This window comes from Cnephaeus nilssonii (genome assembly GCF_951640355.1).
Source record: "Cnephaeus nilssonii genome assembly, chromosome: 20".
Taxonomy (NCBI): domain Eukaryota; kingdom Metazoa; phylum Chordata; class Mammalia; order Chiroptera; family Vespertilionidae; genus Cnephaeus; species Cnephaeus nilssonii.
In genome coordinates this window covers 13,684,720-13,709,022 of record NC_137091.1, presented here as the reverse complement: position 1 = coordinate 13,709,022, position 24,303 = coordinate 13,684,720, and the positions used below count along the sequence as shown (strand labels likewise).

The window sequence follows — 24,303 nt, the reverse complement described above, 5'->3', positions numbered from 1 at the left end:
CCAAAGACCTTCGAGAAACTAGGTTGAGGATAGCCATTAGTTTGGAGCCAAAGGTTTCACTCTGCATGTGTAAAATTATTTTTTATGGGGATGTAAGTTTTGTGTATTGCCAATTTAAAACATTTTGAATATAAAAAGATAAATCTAAACTATAATATAACTTGGAAAATAATAAACTTGATTAAAAAACAGAATGGGCTCTGGCCAGTGTTGGTTAATGGTTAGAGTGTGGCCCGAACACTGAAGGATCACAGGTTCGATTTCTGGTCAAGGGCACCTACCTAGGTTGCAGGTTCCATCTCTAGCCCCAATTGGGGCGCATGCAGGAGGCAACCATTTCTTGTGTCTCTCTCACATTGATGCATCTCTCTCATCATCGATGTTTCTCTCTTTCTCTCTCTCTACCCCCTCCCTCCCTCCTTTCTACCCTCTCTCTCTAAAAATCAATGGAAAAAAATATCCTCAGGTGAGGATTAACAAATAAACAAGAAAAAAATAGAATAGGTCTTGGTTGGGTGGCTCAGTTGGTTGGAGCATCATCCTGTACACCAAAAGGCTGCAGGTTCAATTCCTGGTCAGAGCACATCTCTAGGTTGCAGGTTCAATCCCCAGTCAGGGCACATACTAGTACAGGAGGCAACCGTTGATGTCTCTCTCACATCAAAGTTTCTCTTACATCAATGTTTCTCTCTTCCTTCCTCTCTCTCTAAAAATCAATGAAACATATCCTCAGGTGAAGATTACAAAACAAAACAGAACGGGCTTCCAGTTAAGATGTATAGTAACATGTAATATTCAGTAGAAAAAAGTATTTCACTGCTTTGTAAGTAAGACGTTTTATTTCTGCTACAACTAAAAACCAAATTGGGTCAGTGAAAAATAATTTTTCCTCTAATGGTTTACTTTAAAGAGCTTATCTCTTTAAAGTGAAGTATCCATAGAATAAATCTCCAGACATGATCAGTTGATGCAGAATGATCTGTGGTGGACGGGCCTGGGTAGATAAAACTCATGAGTGGTGCTGAGTTTAGCAGGTGCATTTCATTTTTAGTTCTGAACGTAATACAATCTTGCTCTCCATGCTCCTTAGGCTCACATTGTCCTTGAAGTTCCTCCATATCATAACCCAGCAGTTACAGCTGCAGTGCAGGTGCACTTTTATCTTTGCAATGGCAAGAGGAAAAAAAGCCAGTCTCAACGTTTTACTTACACACCAGGTAAGAGGAGTTGTGATGGATTGCTACAGACCTTTCTTTCATAATGAAGAAAAAGTTATCCAGTGAATTTTATATTAGGATGTTCAGGGGAGGGTGGCTTATAATTAATAAAAATCCCAACATATGTCTAATCTCTAAAATTTGTGTTTACCTTAAATATTAGATGTGATATCAATTGCTATTTTGTAGTCATTTTATAAGGAAATTAAAAGTTTGAATATAGATTTGAAGTCTGTTTTTCAAAAGCTACCAAAATCACCAGTACTACAGGAAGGGCAGGTGTTTGTGAATATGTGTGAATTCCCCTTGTGCACTTAGTACTGCAAGACTTGAGCTTTAAGGGGGGTGGTGGTCACATGATCAAATTTGTGTTTCAAAAATAATTTTTCTACAATTTATAAATGTATCAAGGTAATATGTTGTATACCTTAAATTTACACAGTTAAATGTCATATATACTCAATAAATTAAAAAGTTAAAAATAAAATTATTTTCCCCATATTTCTTCTGTTTCTATAAGATGTTAGTAACCATTTTTTTTTTTCAAATTACTAACTGTGGAGAGTGAGATTTATATGGGAGAGGCCCAATGTTAAAAAGGTGATTCAAATAGGTAGAATGTTTTGAATGTACAGAAAGAGTATTAATAATGATAAAAGAATATCAAATTTCTGAGAAAGTTGGGAGGAGATAAGATTTAAAATACAGATGTTGGAATGGGCCTTAGGTGGAAAGAATAGGAGGGAAGGTAAAGAAAATGAACACATTAGGAAGGTTTGTTGATATAGTATGGAGAGTTTAGGGGGTTTCCATATGATTGCATCTAATTTTTTTTTTTCTGTAAATGATGTGGAGTTTCCTGTTGTGAGAGGGGAGTGTGGTGATTTGGCACTTTGAAGAGTGTGGAGAAGTTTGATACAATTGTTATAAAGACAACAACTAAAGACATATAGTCCAAGAGTAATCAGTGCTGTCGAGATTGGGGACTGTAAAGTCTAACTTGAACAAGAAGGGAGAGGGCTTTTGGGATTGGGGAAGGGGGAAGCAGTAGCGTCAGCCGATTAGAGGATTTGATTACTACCATCATAGTGGTAGTAATTGAATGGTAAACAGAAAGAAGAGTATAATGCATTTACATTATTAGCTTGTGAACTAGGAGAACAATATAAAGGCAGTGTCCTAACTGGCATTCCATATGAATGGAAATCATTGGGGCTCTCAGAGTGCAGAGAGAATATTGCATTGGGCTCCAGCTGTTATCACTTGCCTTATGGTTGACAGAATACAAATCAGGTAGCACACTAACAAGGAAGAAAGGATACACAGGAGTATTTGGACAGTCCTTATTCTGGTTAATCGCTGTTTTTTTCTCTATAGCATTGATTTTTTTTAATGACATTTTGAATAAAATTAAAAAGAAAAATACATTACTGTGAATTTTTAAAAAATACAAGTTGAAAAAATATTTTAAAACACCCAAATTCTCTTCCATCTGAAACTATCATTATAGATCCTTTTGATCCATATATAGACACAACTTTTTAAAAATAGAAATGGAACAATCCCATGTATACTAATTTTGTAACATGAGCATTTTTATTTTTCCTCAACAGTGGATAGAGTTCTACATAATTTTACTAGCTTCTTCGTATTCTAGTGTATGACCTTCTCTTTATGTCATAGATACTTTGTCTTGTTAATTTGTATGAATTCTTTATGTTAAGATTTTAGCCTTTATATTTGTGGCAAATAATTTCTATTAAAATTTTACTATAAAAATTTTAGATACTCATAAGCTGCTTGTTTTCTACTAAAGGATTTGTCAATTTGTTACCTTTTTGGCAACCCCTTAGCAATAGGAATCTGACTAATGTCAATATGCAGTGGAGAAATTATCATTAATTGCAAATGGCTTTTAATTGTTTTTTAAAATTGGAAATGATATTTAGCATTATTTGTCCCACAATCAGTTTACTTTATTAAATGAAGATAGTTAATAGAGCACAGAGCTCTTCCCTAATGGTGTTGCCTGAAATTCTTCCCAGTCTCTAGCTCTTTAGAACTTCTGATGTGGGAGTCCCACCCCCACCCCAGCATCCCTCAAGGTGTTAAGGGGAATGTACCTCCTTCTGAAGCATAGCAGAAGTTATTTGTACTGGAGGTATCATCTGAGCTCTGGTTTTAGAATAATGGGCCTTAAGGGGCAGCATTAGAGCCAGACTCTCATGTATAATATTTTGCTGGTGGGAAAATATATTGTGTTCTAAGTAGTTGACTGGACAGACCAACTTTTGGTTTCTGGTTGTTTCATTTAGGAGAGAAAACTTGCCTTACTGTCAGGACATCAGGTCTCAGTTCTGCCACAGACTGTACCCACTGATTAACTTCTCCATAAAATAACGATGTAAGACCAAAGCAATGGTTTTCAAATTTTAAAAAATATTTTATTCAAATAAATTGTTATTCAAAGGCCAATATATAGTTAAAAAAAAAAAAAGGGATGAAAGCAAGCTTAGGTGCTCTGCTTGTCCTGGAAGAGGAAATCCAGAGAGTTTCTACTCTTTGGATCCTACTCTTCCACATCTGTCACTTGAAGAAGTTCATGAGACTTCTCATACTTTGAAAACCCCAAAACCAATGATTTATTTTTTCTTCTGGATCCTTCCATCAATGTTCTAAATTTCAGAAGGAGCATATACAACACAAAAAGTAGAGTTAATCTGTTTCTAAAACTCAACTCATTCTACATATTGTAAGGTTTCTAAAACAACATTTCCCTCAAAACAAAAATAAATTACCATACACCAGAAATGAGGACTTTGTTTCTGTCAGGTTGGAGTCTGAATCCCTTCTTGACCAAAGAATGATACTTGATTTGGCAGAGTGGAAGTACACTTGATTTAGCAAAGCAATTCTCAGTCTGAGTACCCAGATGTGGGTTAGGAACATAGAATAAGAATTGGACCAGGCAAAAAGATGGATGTTATGCTGTAGTTTTAACCCCTCTATTTCCTTTTTAGTGCATGATAATCAACTACTTATATAACCAAGGGCCCCACCTGCTCATTCAAAACTAAGGGAATTTCTTAGATATTCTTCCTCCTTATGTAGAACTGTAACTCTGGATATAGAATTTACTGTGGCTTTCCTGGGATCAGAGTAGGAGTTGAAGTAGAAAGGGAAGAAAAAAAAATTCAGTGGTCCAGGGAGAAAGTTCTAGTTCTGCCAAAGTCAGAAGAAAAATAAATACATTAGGACATTAGAGCTTGGCCAGCATGGCTCAGTGGTTGAGTGTCAACCTATGAAGCGGCGTGGCTCAGTGGTTGAATGTCGGTTCTATTTCCGGTCAGGGCACGAGCTGGGATTGCGAGCTTGAACCCCAGGGTGGCACGTGCAGGCGTCAGCCAATCAGTGATTCTCTCTTATCACTCATGTTTCTTTCCCTCTCACTTCCTCTCAAAAAAAAAAGACATTAGAGAGGTCAGGAGCCAGTAGACACAGTAAACCATACTTAGAACACCTCAACAAGAATCAGAAACTGGATGGAGGCCTGGGTTAGGAATGAGAGCATTATAGCAGAAGCAACAAGAAGATGGGGGATATTCTTTTCTCTCTATCCTTGGGGTTGTTGGCTCACCAGTTGCCAGATTTAGAGGCTAAAGTGGATGAATGACGAGCCCATGCTTTTCTTGCTAGGAAGCCAGACTAAAGTGTAGAACTTAAATGCACCCCCAAACAAGTGTTTCATTAATTACCTCTTCTACAATAAAAGATATCATGGCTGTCTTAATTCACTTCCGCAGATTGAGGCCATGCTTATGTGAAGAGACTTGTACTTGGTAAGGGTTTGGTAAATGGCCAGATGAGATTTGACTTTGCTTTGGGTCTCATTTATTTTCTTTTAATGTAAAATGAAATACAGTCGGCCCTCTACATCCACGGACTTCCAACCACAGATAAAAAACAGCACAGGTATTTGTTGAAAAAAAATCCATGTATAAGTAGACCTGCACAGTTCAAACCTGTGTTGTTCAAGGGCCAGCTGTACTTTCATTTTGTGAAGATAATGAAATTTTTAATTATGTTAGTAAGTAGTACAAACTTAGAAGGAAGAATGAGATGTGAATTCAGAAAAATTATTTTTAAATGATTTATAGCACTTCAATAGGAAGCTAAAGTAGATAGTTTCTAGAAAAGTGAATCATATGCTTGCCAAGAGACATAATGAAATCTGTTGTCTTGACACAATAAATTAACTGGTGGTTCTTTTCTGTTTTGATATACATATTAAACAAAATAAGCAGAATGCATTGATTCCTACTTTGAGTAGTCCTTTCATCAGGTGGACTGATCCTAAATCACGACTCTGCTACCTTTTTTGATGTGATAAGGGATAATAGCTGATATTCAGAGCCTCTGCTTTGCTTGATGGAATGGTGAAGTGAAATCGTCATTGGTAAAACAGTAAACTGCAGTGCTTAAAAGCATGGACTTTTTTTTTTTTTTAACTTGAGTACTTTTAGAGCAAGAACTACTTACTCCCTGTTGTCTTATGCTTGTTGACTTCACATATATTATCTGCCTTCCCTGAAGGCATTTTATAGGGTTTTTTTTGTTGTTTTGTTTTTTTTTGCATTCTCCCTCTATTGTTACAGGCAATTGAGTTTTCAGTTCGTGGCTTGGATTTACGCTATAGTTGTGTAGCCTAGAATGAAGGCCTTTTATAAATTTTTTTGTATTGTAATAATATTTACTTTAATCCTCCCCCTGCTTTCTCTCCCCCCTCCTCCCCCCTCCCCCCCCCCCCCCCCCCCCAGTTTTGATGAAGCAAGAACACAGAGAGGAAATTGACTTGTCTTCGGTTCCATCATTGCCTGTGCCTCATCCTGTCCAGACCCAGAGGCCTTCCTCAGATACAGGACATCCATGTGACAGTGTACTGTCAGCACAGAGAAGCTTGGTTTGTCCCATCCAGCAAACATATGCATCCATGGTAACCTCATCTCATCTGCAACAGTTGCAGTGTAGGGATGAGAGTGCTGGTAAAGAACAGCATATGCTGCCTTCTTCAGTCATGCACCAGCCTTTTCAAGTCACACCAACACCTCCAGTGGGGTCTTCCTATCAGCCTATGCAAACTAATGTTGTGTATAATGGACCAACTTGTCTTCCTATTAATGCTGCCTCTAGTCAAGAATTTGTTCCTGTTTTGTTTCAGCAAGATGCAGCTCTTCCTAGTTTAATAAATCTTGGCTGCCAACCACCATCATCCATACCTTTTCATTCTTCAAATTCAGGCTCAACAGGACATCTCTTAGCCCATACACCTCATTCTGTGCAGACCCTGCCTCATCTACAGTCAATGGAATACCATTGTTCAAACACAGGACAAAGATCTCTTTCTTCTCCAGTGACTGACCAGGTCACAGGTCAGCCTTCCCCTCAGTTACAATCCATTACATATGGGTCTTCACAATTAGGGTCTGCTACAACCGTTTCCCCAGCAGCTTCTCATCCCTTGGCCAGTTCACCACTTTCTGGACCACCGTCTCCTCAGCTCCAGCCTATGCCTTACCAACCTCCTAGCTCAGGAACCACCTCATCACCAACTCTAGCCACTAGAATGCATTCTGGACAACATTCAACTCAAGCACAGAGTACAGGCCAGGGAGGTCTTTCTGCACCTTCATCCTTAATATGTCACAATTTGTGTGATCCAGCTTCATTTCCATCTGATAAGGCAACTGTGAACATTAAACCTGAACCTGAAGAGCAAGAACCTAACTTTTCAGCAATTGGTCTACAGGACATCACTTTAGATGATGGTAAGTTCATCTTTATGTTCTTGAAGCAATGAAGATCCAGGAACTTCCTTCTCTGAGTCATGAGAAAGCTACCATAGATTGCTTATTGGCATATAGTTTGGCTTTTTAATAAGTTGTTACTTGAGATATGTTGATACATGATTTTGAGAATAGACATGAAAATCTATGCTTTCAAGTCTATTTTACCACTAATATCTGTTGTAAAGTGTGAGACTTTGAGTGCTATTCTACCACCCATTTGTGATGGAACTGAAGACATGAGATTTACTGGGCATCTTTTCTTCCAGAACATATAGTAAGGTCACAGTGTCTAGAGAGTGAAATTCAGGGGTGTTAATTCAGTAAACATTGCTGAATGCTATCTATTTGCAGGGCAGAGTTAGATACTGGGAATACTATGAATGTATTAAGATAGAGTTTTTGTTCTTGAAGAGACTCAGACAAGTAAAGAACCTGCTCCTTTGTGGCCCTGCTAGCTTGCTGAGTCAGATAGTGGAGATGGTATAAGATTGGACTGGTTTACTGCTGCTGGTACAGCTGTTGGCACCAAGCTAAAAAGAAACTATTCATATAAATATAGCAAGTTGTTATGTAGGCCTCTGTTTTTATGAAATCAATAAATTGGGAACAAACTCTGGAATATTAATTATTTCAATAATTGAAAATTCCCCCAAATAGAATTATCATGTAATAATTTTAGGGGCTTATTCTTGGCTTTATCATCATTTATTTGGTAATAACATTTTTTCTAAGTAGGAATTCAGTAAAAGCTATTATGTAAGTACTAGAGGCCCGGTGCACGAATTCGTGCACCAATGGGGTCCCTTGGCCTGGCCTGTGGGATCAGCCGAAACCAGCTCTCTGACATTCCCCAAGGGGTCCTGGATTGTGAGAGGGTGCAGCACAGGCTGAGGGACCCCGCCGATGCACAATTGGGGCTGAGGAGGGATGTGGGAGTTTGGCCAGCCGGGGAAGGACCATGGGAGGCCTCCAGGGCTTGTCCGGCCCATCTCGCTCAGTCCCAATCAGCCGGACCCCAGCTGCAAGCTAACCTACAGGTCAGAGCGTCTGCCCCCGAATTCATGCATGGGTGGGGCCCCTCCCCCACCAGCACCGATTGGCCCTGATCGGCCCCGATTTGGGCTGGCAGCTCCTGCATTGAGCATCTGCCCCCTGGTGGTCAGTGCACGTAATAGCGACTGGTCAACCAGTTGTTCGGTCGTTCAGTTGCTTAGGCTTTTATATATATAGACTAGAGGCCCGGTGCACGAAATTCGTGCACGGAGGGGGGTTGTCCCTCAGCCCAGCCTGTACCCTCTCCAATATGGGATCCCACCGGGATCGGGCCTAAACGGGCAGTCGGACATCCCTCTCACAATCCAGGACTGCTGGCTCCCAACTGCTTGCCTGCCTGCCTTCCTGATTGCCCCTAACCACTTCTGCCTGCCAGCCTGATCACCCCCTAACCACTCTGTTGCCAGCCTGTTTGCCCCCAACTTCCCTCCTCTGCCGGCCTGGTCACCCCTAACTGCCCTCTCCTGCAGGGTTGATCACCTCCAACTGCCCTCCCTTGCAGGCCTGGTTCCTCTCAACTGCCCTCCCTTGCAGGCCTGGTCCTTCTCAACTGCCCTCCCTTGCAGTCCGGGTGCCTCCCAACTGCCCTCTCCTGCTGGCCATCTTGTGTCCACATGGGGGCAGGATCTTTACCACATGGGGGCAGCTATATTGTGTGTTGCAGTGATGATCAATCTGCATATTACTCTTTTATTAGATAGGGTAGAGGCCTGGTACAGGGGTGGGGGCCAGCTGGTTTGCCCTGAAGGGTGTCCCGGATCAGGTGGGGGTTCCCTTGGGGTGTGGGGCAGCCTGAGCGAGGGGCCTGTGGTGGTTTGCAGGCCAGCCACGCCCCTGGCAACCCAAGCGGAGGCCCTGGTATCTGGAATTTATTTTCCTTCTACAATTGAAACTTTGTAGCCTGGAGTGGAGCCAAGCCTGGGGCTCCCTCCGAGGCCGGCAGCCATTTGTGTTGGGGTTATAATTGAAACTTTGTTGCCTTAAGCGGGTGGGCCCGGCCAGGGTGTGCAGAAAGCTTTGCTTCCTCTGTTGCCGGCGGCAACCCTGGCCTGCTCTCTCAAGCTCCATCCTGCCGCCATTTGTTTGAATTTGTTTACTTTCAATAATTGAAACTTTGTAGCTTGAGTGGAGGCTTAGGCCTGGCAAGGGCAGGCGGAAAGCTTGGCTTCCTCTGTTACCTAGGAAACCTTGCTCTCTGTGGCTGTAGCCATCTTGGTTTGGGTTAATTTGCATACTCGCTCTGATTGGGTGGTGGGCGTGGCTTGTGGGTGTATCGGGGGTATGGTCAATTTGCATATTTGTCTATTATTAGGTAGGATTATCCAATATGAAAATTCTAAAGATTCTGAAATATGGATATAGAATTTTAATTCTCTCTCTGATTTTGTTTGGTTTTTTAATCTTTTTTTTTTTAATTGATTTGAGAGAGAGAGAGAGAAAGAGGAAGAGAGAGAGAAGGTGAGGGAAGGATGGGGGGAGAGAGAGAGAGGGAGAGACATTGACTTCTTGTTCCACCTATTTGGTTGATTTTTGTATGTGCTCTGACAAGTGATCAAACCTGCAACCTTGGTGTATCCAAATGACACTCTAACCAACTGAGCTACCCAGCCAGGGCTTACTCTCTCTGATTTTGTGTTAACCTATAGAAAAGTAATTTTAGCTCAGCCATCTCCTTTACACATCTGAAGAGGCTGAGTTTACTACTTAGTTGCAAAGCTGGTATTAAATCTCAAATTCTAAACATAAGGGGAAAGGAAGGTAAATAAAAGGTAGTGTTTCCCCTCCCAGGACTTTACCATCAGATCTATTAATGCTGTGAGATCTGAGTCACTATCAAAATATAAGAGAAGCACTTTAGGAGATCAGCACAGAGCTGTGACATCCTATGTAATAAAAGGCTAATATGCTAATTGTCCCCTTGGGAGTTTGACCAACCTGGAGTTTGACTGCTCGCTATGATATGTGCTGACCACCAGGGGGTGGCGCAGAACAAAGGAAGGCCCTGGCCCGCATTGGGGAAGGAAGGCCCCGGACAGCAACCAGACGGCCCTGATCAGCCCTGATCGCCAGCCAGGCCTAGGGACCCTATCCATGCACAAATTTCGTGCATGGGCCTCTAGTATTCTGTAAGGATTTAGCCTGTCTTCCTTGAGATGACCTTTGACCTTGATGAGTATGTTTTAAGTGAATGAGGATCAGAGGACAAATCAGATAACATGAGAAGCAGAGAGCTATATCTGGGAAAGCGTGATTGTCTGTGGCTAGAGGGCAAATAGCTTAGTAGAAGATGGCTTTCAGAGCCACAAGGGGATTTGCCAGGTAATTTGTGTGTAAACAGGAGGTATTTGTATAAACTGAAGCAACACCTACAATTTATATAACATTTTCCTATTTCTTATTTAATTTAATCCTTAATAATCCTCTATTTATGAGGTAGATAGTGTCTTTTAAAGAACTGGAATTTCTGAAGGTCACACAACTGGTAAGTAGCAGAGCTGAGACTGGAATCAGATCTTTCAGTCTAGTCTTTTTCTTGCAGCACTACAGCTGCCTCCCAGCAGCAGCAGGCATGGTGTTTAGAAAGCTGTGCTAAAGGGGATCCCTCAAGCTTTTTTTAATTCCTAGAGAATAGTGTAACATTCTCTGTGAATGTGTGTGCAGAATTTCACTATTTGAACATATGTTCATAACTGCATCTGATCTGTGACATTTATATTGGGAGTACTTGAGGGCTGTGGTAATAAGTGTTCTCTTTATGCACAGCTGGCCTAAGTGTCACTGTTTACTTAATAATAATGAACACCAGGTAGAGAGGAGGCTACTACTTTGATGCAAAATAGATTTGAAATAAATAAAGGCTTTTCCAAATATATATAGGTTTTCAAAATGTTATTTATGCATTCTTTTGACAGTTTTAGACTATTTATAGTGCTTTCAAGGCTTATATTTAGATTTTTTTTTTCTTCCTCAGATCCTCAGTTCCATCCTGGGTATATTTAGAATTTTAATCCCTAAAACAAAGGGTTGAGACCTTGAATGATAACCTACTACCCATTTGTGATGAAACTGAAGAAATTAGACATATTGAATAGGTCTCAAAGGATATTCATTTTCTTTCCAAAGGAGACATCTTTGTCTTCTACAAAGAGATCAATGCTGGAACCTGCTTTTTTTCTGATTTATCACAGATTGCATGACTTGGGGCGGGGGGGGGGGGGGGCAGCAAATTGGAACTTCTAGAAAAGTTTTTTTGAAAATTTTATTTCACTTTTTGATTATGTAAGGATGTGTTGCAAAAACAGAATCTGGAAAGATGAGGTCTATGAGAGCAAATATAAAAGCCATTTTATTTTTGCTCCATTCATTGTGTAGGGCACAAGATCAGGAAAAGTTCCCAGATTGTAGCTCCATAGAAGACAAGGATTGGCTATAGAATTCCCTCATTGCCACCTATTAGGAGACCTGATAGAAGCTCAGTAGTGCTAGTGGCTATTAAGGGGGAAGGGGAGGGGACTAAAATGTACTCCAGGGCACCTTGGTTTATTTGATGTATAATTTTTACAAATTTCATTTTTGATACTTAACTTGAACTCCCAAATGAATTTTTAATATTTGCTGACTGACTCATTGATTATATTATTTGGATTTGCCTTTGAAGGTAGTAAATCTCTAGATGCTTAAAAATCCTATAGTTATGCAAAGTTTTAATATAAATTCATTTTAAAAACAACATATCTCGCCCTGACTGGTTTGGCTCAGTGGATAGAGCGTTGGCCTGCGGACTCAAAGGTCCCAGGTTCGATTCCGGTCAAGGGCATGTACCTTGGTTGCGGGCACATCCCCAGTGGGGAGGGTGCAGGAGGCAGCTGATCGATGTTTCTCTCTCATCGATGTTTCTAGCTTTCTATCCCTCTCCCTTCCTCTCTGTAAAAAATCAATAAAATATATATTTTTTAAAATGTGCCCATACAAAGACTTGCACATACATGTTCATAGCAGCTTCAGTCATAATAGTCAAACACTGGAAAAAATGGTAATAATCCAAATTTCCATCCAAAAGTGAATGGAAAAAACAACAACAACAACAACATATCTCATAGGTCTTAAACTCCATAGTATTTGAATGTCTCTTTTCTGGCTACCTTTGAAAGTAAGCCATTAAACATTTCAAAAAGGATTCACACTGTTGATGTCAGAAGTGTGGAAACTTGTAGAGAATTTTTATAAGAGTATATTTGAGCCAAACTGATGATATATACCAGGACATAAGAAAATGAATATCCTTTGAGACCGATTCAATATATCTCATTCCTTCTTTTTTAAGGATAACAATTTTGCAGCAGCTTTTATGCATTTGAAATTAAGGAGGGAAGTACATGTAGGAAGATTGGCAAAAACAAAGTAGAGATTGGATTACAGGTTAACAAGATGATGTGCTCCCTTGAGGGTTAATACCCCCTTCCAGGGGTATGACTTATGGTATTTCTAAGGTATCTTAACCTAGATATACAAGAACAATGGATAAGGCTGTCTTTAAACATTTCCCTTTTTCTAAAGAGTTTTAGGCCTGGGGTGTGACTACCCAACATGACCTGCCCAGTTAGGAATTTATGATCAGATCACCCTGTGAAGTTACTTTCCATAGAACCCGCTTTTCTTTTCCTCCACAGCACTTAAAAGTGAACTTCCCAAATAATCTGAGCTCTTTTTATGTTAACTTTTCTACATTGTGTTAAGTATGAAGTACAAAGCAGTTCCTACTCTATAAACAGAGGAAACAAGTAATTTAAAAAAAATTTTTGTGCTATACTACATAAATATACTTTCTAATCCTTATAACACCTATTAATCCTGTTTCTGTTTTATGGTGTTTACCCACCCCCCACCCTTCTTCTTCTTCTTCTTTTTTTTAAAAATATTTTATAGATTTTTTACAGAGAGAGAGGGAGAGGGTAGAGAGCTAGAAACATAGATGAGAGAGAAACATCGATCAGCTGCCTCCTGCACAAGCCCCAATGGGGATGTGCCCGCAACTAAGTTACATGCCCTTGACCGGAATTGAACCTGGGACCCCTAAGTCCGAAGTCCGACGCTCTATCCACTGAGCCAAACCAGTCAGGGCTTCTTCTTTTTTTTAATCAAGTAACCATTAAAACACAAATAAAATATTCTTTTTATTTATTTTAAAATATTTTTATTGATTTCAGAGAGGAAGGGAGAGGAAGAGAGATAGAAACATCAATGATGAGAGGAAATCATTGGTTGGCTGCCTTCTGCAGGTTGGACCAAGCCCGAAACCCAGGCATGTGCCCTTGACCAGATTCAAACCTGGGACCCTTCGGTCAGCAGGCTGATGCTCTATCCACCGAGCCAAACCGATTAGGGCTATTTTTGAAGTTTTTAAGTAGGATGGAGTTTGTTAGGAATCATTCAAGTATTACTTGACTGTTAGTTTTAGAAATGTGGACATTATCACCTTAATTTTTTATTGTAAATTCAGTGAGATTTAACAGAGAAGATACTAGTGCACCTCAGCTCAGAAATTCAAGACTTACATATGTGGAAATACCCTAATACAGCTTCGTCATTTTATAAAGATCTGAGTTTTATAGAGTCTAAGTATGCATCCAGGGTAAAACACTGAGTTAATAGTGTAAAGACTAATACCCAAGTCTCCTGACTCCTAATTCAGTACCCTAGGAGTTTTTCCAATATCTGCAATCATATTTCTCATCAACCTGCAGGTTGAAACTTCAGGAGTAGAGTAAGTAGAATAGATTAAAGAGGTGCCATTTTCTCTGTAGGGTCTGGGTTTGGGAGAGGAGTCAAGGCATTATTAAGATTATTAGATGCTCAGTATAAATAGAGTTATTTATTTATTTGTTTGTTTGTTTGTTTATTTGTTTATTTATTTATTTAAAAGACTTTATTGAGCCGGAGCCGGTTTGGCTCAGTGGATAGAGCGTCGGTCTGCGGACTGAAGGGTCCCAGGTTCGATTCCGGTCAAGGGCATGTACATTGGTTGTGGGCACAATCCCCGGTGGTGGGTGTGCGGGAGGCGGCTGGTCGGTGTATCTCTCTCATCGATGTTTCTAGCTCTCTATCCCTCTCCCTTTCTCTCTGTGAAAAATCAATAAAATATGTTAAAAAAAATAAAAATAAAATACTTTATTGATTTTTAGAGAGAGGGGAAAGGGGAGAGAGAGAGAGGGAAACATCAGTGTGAGAGTGAAACATTGATCAGCCGCCTCCTGCATGCCCCCTACCAATGAGTCCACAACCTTTCGGTACACGGGATGATGCCCAACCAACTGAGCCACACCGATGAGGGCATAAATGAAGTTTTTAAGTCTCTACTCCATCCTCTTTCACACCAGAGTTCACCCTAGTGATAATATATTCCTGTGTGTCTCTTCCTCGCCAACTTCTTTGGAACATCTCAGGGCCTTTTGAGTTCAAGTTGCCCTTGTTTTATGTGGGCTCTGATGCCTCTGGATTAATACAGAACAAATCTTCTTCTATAATAGCCTTTCACATGTGTTAAATCTTGATTTCTTTTCTAGTCTTAAAAACACTCCAGCAACTGCACCCTTCTTTCACCCTCACCAACATGGTAGTTTCCCTCTACTTGAACCGTGTTTTTAGTTCCTTTTCATAGTGCAGTATCAGAGAGGATTGGGACTGTCACCTTCCTTGTGCAGAAGATTTTATCAATATGGCCTGAGGGCTGGGGATTTTCTTGTTGTTGTTGTTGTTGTTGTTGTTTTTGTTTGTTTTGTTTTTTTTCTTTTTCTTTTATTAAGGTATTATATGTGTACATATCTTACCATTGCCCCCCCCACCCCATTCCCATACATGCCCTCACCCCCCAATGTTTTTGCATCCGTTGGTTATTCTTATATGCATGCATTCAAGTCCTTCGGTTGATTTCTTATCTCCCCCACCTCTCCCTAACCTTCCCGCTGTAGTTTGACAGTCTGTTTTATGCTTTACTGCCTCTGTATCTATCTTTTTGTTTATCAGATTATAATATTCTTTATTATCCACAAATGAGTGAAATCATGTGGTATTTTTCTTTCATTGACTGGCTTATTTCACTTAGCATAATATTCTCCAATTCCATCCAGGTTGCTGCAAATGGTAAGAATTCCTTCTTTTTTATGGCAGCATAGTATTCCATTGTGTAGATCAGTGATGGGCAACCTTTTGAGCTTGGTGTGTCAAACTTCACCAAAAAACTGAGCATAACTCGGGTAGTGTGTCACTTTGAGGAAAAAACATTATTTCGCAAATGTTTCATCCTCGGCATGCGGCTGCCTCAGCGGCCGCGTGTCATCAGAAATGGCTACGTGTGTCAGTGCTGACACGCGTGTCATAGGTTCGCCATCACTGGTGTAGATGTACCATCGTTTTCTGATCCAGTCATCTGCTGACGGACACCTAGGCTGTTTTTAAATCTTAGCTATTGTAAATTGTGCTGCTATGAACATAGGGGTGCATATATCCTTTCTGATTGGTGTTTCTAGTTTCTTAGGATATATTCCTAGGAGTGGGATTACTGGGTCAAATGGGAGTTCCATTTTCAGTTTTTTGAGGAAACTCCATACTGTTCTCCACAGTGGCTGCACCAGTTGGTCTGGGGATTTTCTTAGCTATGTCTTGCTGTTGGTTTAGTGAGTCATAAGTTTGGCTAAATCACATCCTTTCTCTTCCCCTCATGTCTTTTTGTATATGTTGTTTTTGGAACCCATGATTAAACTTTACAATTATCCTTGTTCAGTTTCACTGAGGTGATTTGAGTCCCTCATAATCAGCCTTTCAAACTCAGTAGAGTCCCAGAAGCATTTCTCTGTTTCAGAGCAGAGTGGCTCCCTCCTTAGGGGGGATTCCTCGACGTAATAACAGCAGCAGAATACTGACCTTTGCCAAGCCATGTTCACTTTCAAGCAGTCCCCTAGTAAGGCTGTAATATCTACTTTTTCAATCAATGAGGGCATTATATAAAACTGTTTTTGCTTTTTTCTTTGCTAGCTAGCGTAGCATTGCCCCTATTTGAAAAATGTGTTCTATATGTGTAAAATTATCTATCAGTTCTTACTCATATGTTAGTTTGTAAGCCTAGAGCTGTAATTTTTCCTAAAATTTCTGTGCTTTATAGTGGGTATGTCCCCATTTTGGGGTCAAATGATAAACATTAAAACAGTGCAGAAATAGAGAAATTGTCACAGTTGTATTTTTTGGCATTTTAATTAAGATTATAGTATTGTTAAGACAGACCTTTAAATACAAGCCTGGTTAATTTATGATTGAGCTGAGTCCAGTTACAATTTTCCATTAGAGCCCCTCAGTTCCCACTTGTCCTCCTTTGTTCACAAACTAATAGAGCCGCAGCTGCAGCTCTTCAGCAAAGAGGGTACATGTTAAATATAGCCTGACCTGCTGCTGTGGTGAAAACTGACACTGCCACTTGCAGGCTCTGTGCAATAACACACTGATCCTGAATGTAGGGCAATTGCTAATTCGACTGTAAACAGGGACTCTAGATGTGACCTCAGCTGTTGCAGTTCTGTATATAGGTGACAAGAAGAAGAGCCTGCTTTCAAGTAGCAAGGGCATGTTAAACACAAGATTCAGGTGGTTATCTTATTCAGCAGGAGGCTGGTATGGAAGAGCAGAGAAGTAACTATTACCACTGATCTCTTTCACATGTTGGATAATCATTTCACTGGTGTTTATTGTATTTAAATAAATAAAACAAAAGAAATCCATGCATAGTCAATGGTAAGAGTGTGTCACAAATGAGGTATTATAATGGAGGGGGGAGAGAAATGAGGTATTATAATTAATTAGTTAGGGGCCCTGGGCTGAAGGGAGGTAGATAATACTGAACTTGCTCCTTTTTAAAAAAATATATTTCTGATGATTTTAGAGAGCTGAAGGGAGAGAGAGAAAGTGAGGTAGAAACATCGATGAGAGAAACATCATCAATCAGCTCCCTCCTACACGCCCCTTACTGGAGATCTAGCCCATAACCCGGGCATGTGCCCTGACTGGGAATTGAACCATGACCTCCTGGTTTGTGGGCTAAGGCTCAACCATGGAGCCACACTGGCTGGGCCTGAACTTTCTCCTTTAATTGGGACTCTGGGTAACTCATGAATCCTCTTCCTGGGAAACATGCATGTACCATCTATCCTCAAACATATTTATGGTAAATAATTCCAGAGGCAGAAAGGTACCTTAAGTACTGTCCATGTAGGTTTTGGATTATGTCTCTTGCAGAATGGACCACCATGGAAATTCAAGACCTTAGACATGAACATTCTTGGACATATATAATAAAATTTAATTTTCAGATTCACAGCTGGGAAAAATCCAAGAGAGCCTCCCACTAAATAACCAGCATATCAAAAGTCTTCAAAATAAGTTCACTTCAAAAGTATATTTTAAAATAATTAATGAATTATGGTTACTCTTTCTTGATAATAAAACACATTTTTTGTGCACTGTGCTAGGTACTTTGCTAGTAGTTAGGTTTTTTTTTTGCTATCTGTGAAAAGTGAATTATTAGCTTTATTTTTAGAGATGCAGCTCAGAGAGCTGAAGCACTTTCTGGTATTATATGGCAACAAATACAGGGACTGGCATTTGAATCCAGGTCTGTGTGAAATTTAGATTGTCTCACGTGTTTAGTGGTTTCTGAAGTAGCTATAATTGATTATATCATCTCACCTCTATTAACACAATAAACATTTTTATGTTTGTCTGCCACGTGTAAGATACAAAGCCAGTGTCTAAGGATGTATTCTATTTTAAAATTCATATCCTATTTTTGAGTCCTTTTGAAGATGGATCATTCACAGGGACAAAAATATTTTAAATGAGAAATAATTTTAGACCACAGTTCAACTTTTGTAGTTTGGTTGTAATTCTCTGACTATGCATTATAAGGTTATATTTTGCCAGTGATTTTAGCTTTTGATAAAACTTAGGTAAATATATTTAAACTAGTGGTCCGGTGCACAAAATTTGTGCATGGTACGGGGGGGAGGTGTCCCTCAGCCCGGTCTGCACCCTCTCCAATCTGGGACCCCTCGAAGGATGTCCTACTGCCAGTTTACAGGGAACAGGCCTAAACCGACAGTCGGACATCCTCTTGCAATCCGGGACTGCTGGCTCTTAACCACTCACCTGCCTGCCTGATTGTCCCTAACCACTCTGCCTGCCAGCCTGCTCGCCCCCAAATGCCCCCCCGCCAACCTGATCACCCCCAACTGCCCCCCTGTGCCAGTGTGCTCGCCCCCAACTGCCCCCCGTGCTGGCCTGCTTGCCCCACCTTCCCTCCCCACTGGCCTGCTCGCCCCCAACTGCCCCGCTGCTGGTCTGCTCACTCCAAACTGCCCCCCCACTGTCCTGATCACCCCCAACTGACCCCCACTTATGGCCTGCTTGCCCCCAACTGGCCCCCCTGCTGGTCTGCTCACCCCCAACTGCCCCCCCCCCCCCCGCCGGCCTGATCACCCACAACTGCCCTCCCCTCTTGGCCTCTAACTGCCTCTACCTCAGCCCCGCCACCATGGCTTTGTCCAGAAGAACATCCAGAAGGGCTCCCAGTCTAATTAGCATATTACCCTTTTATTAGTATAGATAGAGGCCTGGTGCATGGGTTGGGGCCGGCTGGTTTGCCCTGAAGGGTGTCCTGGATCAGGGTGGGGGTTCCTTTGGGTGTGGGGCGGCCTGGGTGAGGGGTCTGTGGTGGTTTGCAGGCCAGCCACGTCCCCATGGGGTGAGGGTCCCTGATGGGGGGGCGTGGCCAGCCTGGGTGAGGGGCTGATGGCTGTTTGCAGGCTGGCCACACCCCCTTCAGGGTGGGGGTCCCCGCTGGGGTGCCTGGCCAGCCTCGGTGAGGGGCTCAGGGCTGTTTTCAGGCTGGCCATGCCCCCCAGCAACCCAGGCTCCCAGCCCCTCCTTTTTTTTTTTTTTTTTCCTCCAGCCCCTCCTTGAGCGGAGGCCAGGTGTGGGTGGGAAGCTTGGCTTCCTCCGTTGCCGGGGGCAACCCAAGCCTCCTGCTTGCTCTAGCTCTGTGGCCGCTACCATCTTTGTTGGGTTAATTTGCATATCGCTCCTGATTGGCTGGTGAGTGTAGTGGAGGGACGTTCAACTTGCATGTTTCTCTTTTATTAGTGTAGATAGCTCTTATCTGTTTGAAGCTATCTTACCTTTACATTTCTAAAGCCGACCGTTAGCCTGTCTATCTGGACAGGAGAAAACATGTGAAACTCTTAATTCTGGTGGAAGACAGGAAAGGGTTGAGAGTGATTTTTACAGGCATTCTAGCTTTACATCTACAAGAATGAGGAACAAATTAAGTCCCTTATAATCATCTTGTGTATTTAAAAGATCTGTAGGTGATTTTTATGTAGAATGGGAGTTTTTACATTTTATCTTATTGGGGATTTTAAAACATGCATTCATAGTTAAAAATACTAAAGGTACAACAAAATATATATAGTAAAAAGTCTCTCTCCTTGGTACCCAGTTGTCCTCTGTATGGGCAGTTGGAGTTACCAGTTTAGTGACTTTCACTCCAGAGCTGTTTTATGAATTTATAGCAATTGTTTATTTTTTCCATATATTTACTAGCATACTACGTATATACATACTATTATGTATTTAGCTTTCTCTATATATTGAATCTTGGAAATATTTTTGTACTGTAACATGAAAGAACTTCCTTGAAAGATTTAACAAGAATAGCCATCCTAAATGGGTGTGAGTGGTATATCATTGTGGTTTTGATTTGCATCGCCCTAATGACTATATTGGCACCTTTATATGAGTTTATTGGTCATTAAGTATATCTTCTCTGAAGAAATGTCTAGTCAAATCTTTTGCCCATTTTTTGATTGAGTTGTATTTGTTATTTATTTATTTTACTCCAAGGATATTTTTCCATTGATTTTTTAAAAAATTTCTTTATTGATTAAGGTATTACATATGTGTCCTTATCCCCCCATTGATTTTTATTTATTTATTTATTTATTTATTTATTTAAAATATATTTTATTGATTTTTTTTTACAGAGAGGAAGGGAGAGGGATAGAGAATTAGAAAAATCGATAAGAGAGAAACCGATCAGCTGCCTCCTGCACACCTCCCACTGGGGATGTGCCCGCAACCAAGGTACATGCCCTTGACCAGAATCGAACCTGGGACCCTTCGGTCTGCAGGCCAATGCTCTATCCACTGAGCCAAATCAGCTAGGGCTAGCAATGTGTCATTTTCAGTGTACAAATTTTTTACCTCCTTGATTAATTCCTTTTATTCTTTCTGATGCTATTGTAAATGGAATTGATTTTAAATTTCTTTTTTGGATTGTTCATTGAATGACTATAGAATACAACTGAATTTTGTGTGTTGATTTTTAACTTATAATTGCTGGCTTAATATATTAGTGCTAACATTTTTTGTATGTGGATACTTTGGAGCTTTCTATGTATAAGATCATGTCATTTGTGAATAGAGGTCATTTTCATTTGGATGCCTTTTATTTCTTTAACCTAATTGCTCTGGCTAGAACTTCTAATACTATGTTGAATAGAAGTGGCAAAAGTGGATATTTTTGTCATGTTTTTTATCTTAAAGCAAGGTTTCAGTTTTTCACAATTGCGTATGTTGTCTGAGGGTTTTTCATACATGGCCTTTATCATTTTGAGGAAATTCCCTTCTGTTCCTAATTTATGGGGTGATTTTTTTTCGTTAAAGGACTTTGAATTTTGTCAGGTGCTTCTGTTTCAATTGAGATGAACATGTGTTGTGGGTTTTTTTTACCTTCCATCCTAGTAATTGATATTTTTAAAAAGATTTTTAATTGATTTTTTTTCTTAAGAGAGGAAGGGAGAGAGAGAAAGAGAAAAACATTGATGAGAGAGAAACATAGGGATCAAACTGGCAATCTTTTGGTGCACAGGAAGATGCCCAACCAGCTGAGCCACACTGGCCAGGGCAGTAATAGATTTTCATTTGATGAACCATACTTGCATTTTGGGAATAAATCTCACTTGGTAATGATGTATAATTATTTTAATATGCAGCAGGATTCAGTTTGCTACTATTTTGTTGAGGATTTTTGCCTCTATATTCATAGGGGATAGTCTGTAGATTTTTTTTCTTGAAATGTTTTTGTCTGGCTTTGATATCAGGGCATTGCTGGCCTTAGAAAGAGTTAGGAAGTATTCCTTCCTCTTTAATCTTTTGGGACAGTTTAAGATGGATTAGTGTTAATTCTTCTTTAGATGTTTGGTCAGTTTTTGTGATAGGAAAAATGAATTAGATAGTTTTTAGAGCTGTCAGTAGTGGTTCGAGGAACCAGAAAGATGTCTCGAGGACTGTAAGTTTCCATAAGCACAGTCTGAAATGACTATTGCTTTAGCCAACTCACAAAAGCCCTCAGTATCTGTTGGCCCCTTAGCTTTCTTCCTGGGCTTCTTTCTTTTAACTTATGTGCCATTTTACTTGAATCATATGTTCTATAACAGCTTCAGTTGTGGAGATTGGGCACCGTCAGAAAGGAGACTTGATAATAAAAATCCTTTGTACATACTGGAATCTTTAAATCACTCCTGAAGACTAGGTGAGTGAACTCAATTTCAGTATTAAAAAACCTTAAGGCAGAAAAATTTTGCCTAAGCACCACAGATTTCTGGGTTTTTTTTTGTGGGGTTTTTTACCCCTTTAGTGAGGCTGCATTTTGCACAGATTGGCTCCTCCTTTGTTTTCCCTTCTTTATCTGCTTAAGAGAAGAGTATTAATTACTGTTTTCATCTTCTCTTCCAAGATGAAAAAAGCATTCTAGAATTCATAGTTAGGTCCTTTTGTTTGAAGTTGTACTACAGAGGCCAAAACTATTTCCTTATAAGCCAAAGGAGGAGGCTTTGCCTCATTTTACTTTGGATTCTAACTGGGCATTTATTGTGTCAGCCACTATCTAGACTAGTGGTTCCCAACCTTTTTAATGCCGCGACCCTTTAATACAGTTCCTCATGTTGTGGTGACCCCCAACCATAAAATTATTTTCATTACTATTTCATAACCGTAATTTTGCTACTGTTATGAATTGTAATGTAAATATCTGTGTTTTCCGATGGTCTTAGGCGACCCTGCTAGCGGTTCTCAACCTGTGGGTCGCGACCCACAGGTTGAGAACCGCTAGCAGGGTCTAGACAAAATTGACAAATAGTGACTCTTCTTGTGTATAATTATTTTTAAACATTTATCACAGCTTCCCATGATAACAAATTTTATAGCATGACACAGTATATAACAAAAACATCCTACATAATAAAAAGGTAATATGTAAATTACCATCACTCCGCTACGCCCACGATTGGGCCAGCGGGAGGCGCAGGGGGCGGGACTCGGGGTGGCCGGGGTGGTGATTGGGCCGGCAGGACGCTGAGCTCGCGCTGCCAGCCGAGCTCAGCGTCTGCGCCATGGCTGTGCTGCGGCACAGAAGGGGCCTCTGGGGCAGCGAGCCGGGCGTTTGGAGGCCCCGGCTGATGAGGCCGCGCGGGTGGGCGGGCGGGTGGGCAGCGCGGCTCCCGGGGGGGGGGGGGGGAGGAGTCTGGCGGCAGTTGGGCCGCAGGAGCGCGCGGAGGTGTCCGCAGAGGATGCGGGTTTCAGCGCAGCCCGGGCCGGCCGAGGGAGGGCTCATGAGGGAGCCGGAAGGCAGAGGAGGCGGCGGCCCCAGCCTTCCTGGGCGGGAGGTGAAGGCTAGACCCCGGCCTGGGCTCCGGCCGCTGGAGGACCACGCCCCCGCCCCGCCTCACCCTAGGGGCCTAGGGACTTCGGAGCTGCCGGCCACACCGGGTCCCGACCAGTGGACAGACAGCCTACACGTGCATGATTTAATCATGCACTGGGCCTCTAGTAAACAAATAACATAAAAGACTCAAAAACCAATTCTTTTAAAAAATATATATTTTTTTATTGATTTCAAAGATAAAGGGAGAGGGAGAGAGAGAGATAGAAACATCAATGATGAGAGAGAATCATTGATCGACTGCCTCCTGCACACCCCCTGCTGGGGATGGAGCCCGAAACCCAGGCATGTGCCCTTGACTGGAATCAAACCTGGGACCATTCAGTCCGCAGGCCGACACTCTATCCACTGAGCCAAATCAGCTAGGGTTCAAAAACCAATTCTTAATCTTTATTTTTACAAAATGCAGACTGCTATCTTCTACTTTGTTCTCTTTTTAAAATACTGATTTTAGTTTGCTGAATGGATTTCATAACCTGCTAATGGATGTGAACTTTGGTTTAAAAAACATTCCTCTGTGACCACCCCCTCCCCAACTTTTCCTGTGCATATAGTTTTTCTGAGCTCCTACCCTTAGACATTTTTTTTTTAAATCCTCACCCAAGGATATTTTTCCATTGAATTTTAGAGAGTGGAGGGGAGGAAGGGACGGAAGGGGAGAAAGAGAGAGAAACATGGATGTGACAGAGACATCTCGATAGGTTGCCTCCGCCTGCTCCCCAACGAGGGTCGGAGATGGGACCTGCAACCCAGGTACGTGCCCTTAACCAGAATCGAACCCTTGACCCTTGGGTGCGCAGGCCAACGTTCTAACCACTGTGCAACACCAGCCAGGGCTACCCTTAGACATTTTTTAAAAAATATATTGATTTTTTACAGAGAGTAAGGGAGAGGAATAGAGAGTTAGAAACATCAATCAGCTGCCTCTTGCACACCTCCTACTGGGAATGTGCCCACAACCAAGGTACATGCCCTTGACCAGAATCGAAGCTGGGACCCTTCAGTCCGCAGGCCAACGCTCTATCCACTGAGCCAAACCGGTCAGGGCAACCCTTAGACATTTTTAAAAATATGTTTTTATTGATTTTTAGATAGAGAGGGATAGAAAGAAACATCAATGAAATGAGAGAGAAACATCAGTCGGCTGCCTCCTGCACGTCCTCCACTGCCTCCTGCACGTCCCCCAAGTCTGCAACCTGGGCATGTGCCCTGACCATGAATCAAACTGGTGACCTTCTTGTTCCTGGGTCCACTTTCAAACTCTGAGCCACACTAGCCAGGCCACCCTTAGACATTTTGATTCTGTGGTCTGAAGTAGAACCCAGGGATTTAGATTTTTATTAAGTGCCCAGATAATTCTGATGTA

General features: G+C 41.3%; 1 protein-coding gene across 1 annotated transcript in view; it reads left to right on the top strand.

The window, feature by feature from the left end:
• Window positions 1–24,303, top strand: part of NFATC3 (nuclear factor of activated T cells 3) — a gene marked incomplete at its 3' end in the record, with an annotated part of 105,365 nt that overhangs the window by 68,858 nt on the left and 12,204 nt on the right. The window contains 2 exon segments of the mRNA XM_079799669.1: window positions 1,091–1,217; window positions 6,035–7,042. Of these exon segments, the coding sequence (XP_079655795.1) occupies window positions 1,091–1,217; window positions 6,035–7,042 (1,135 nt within the window).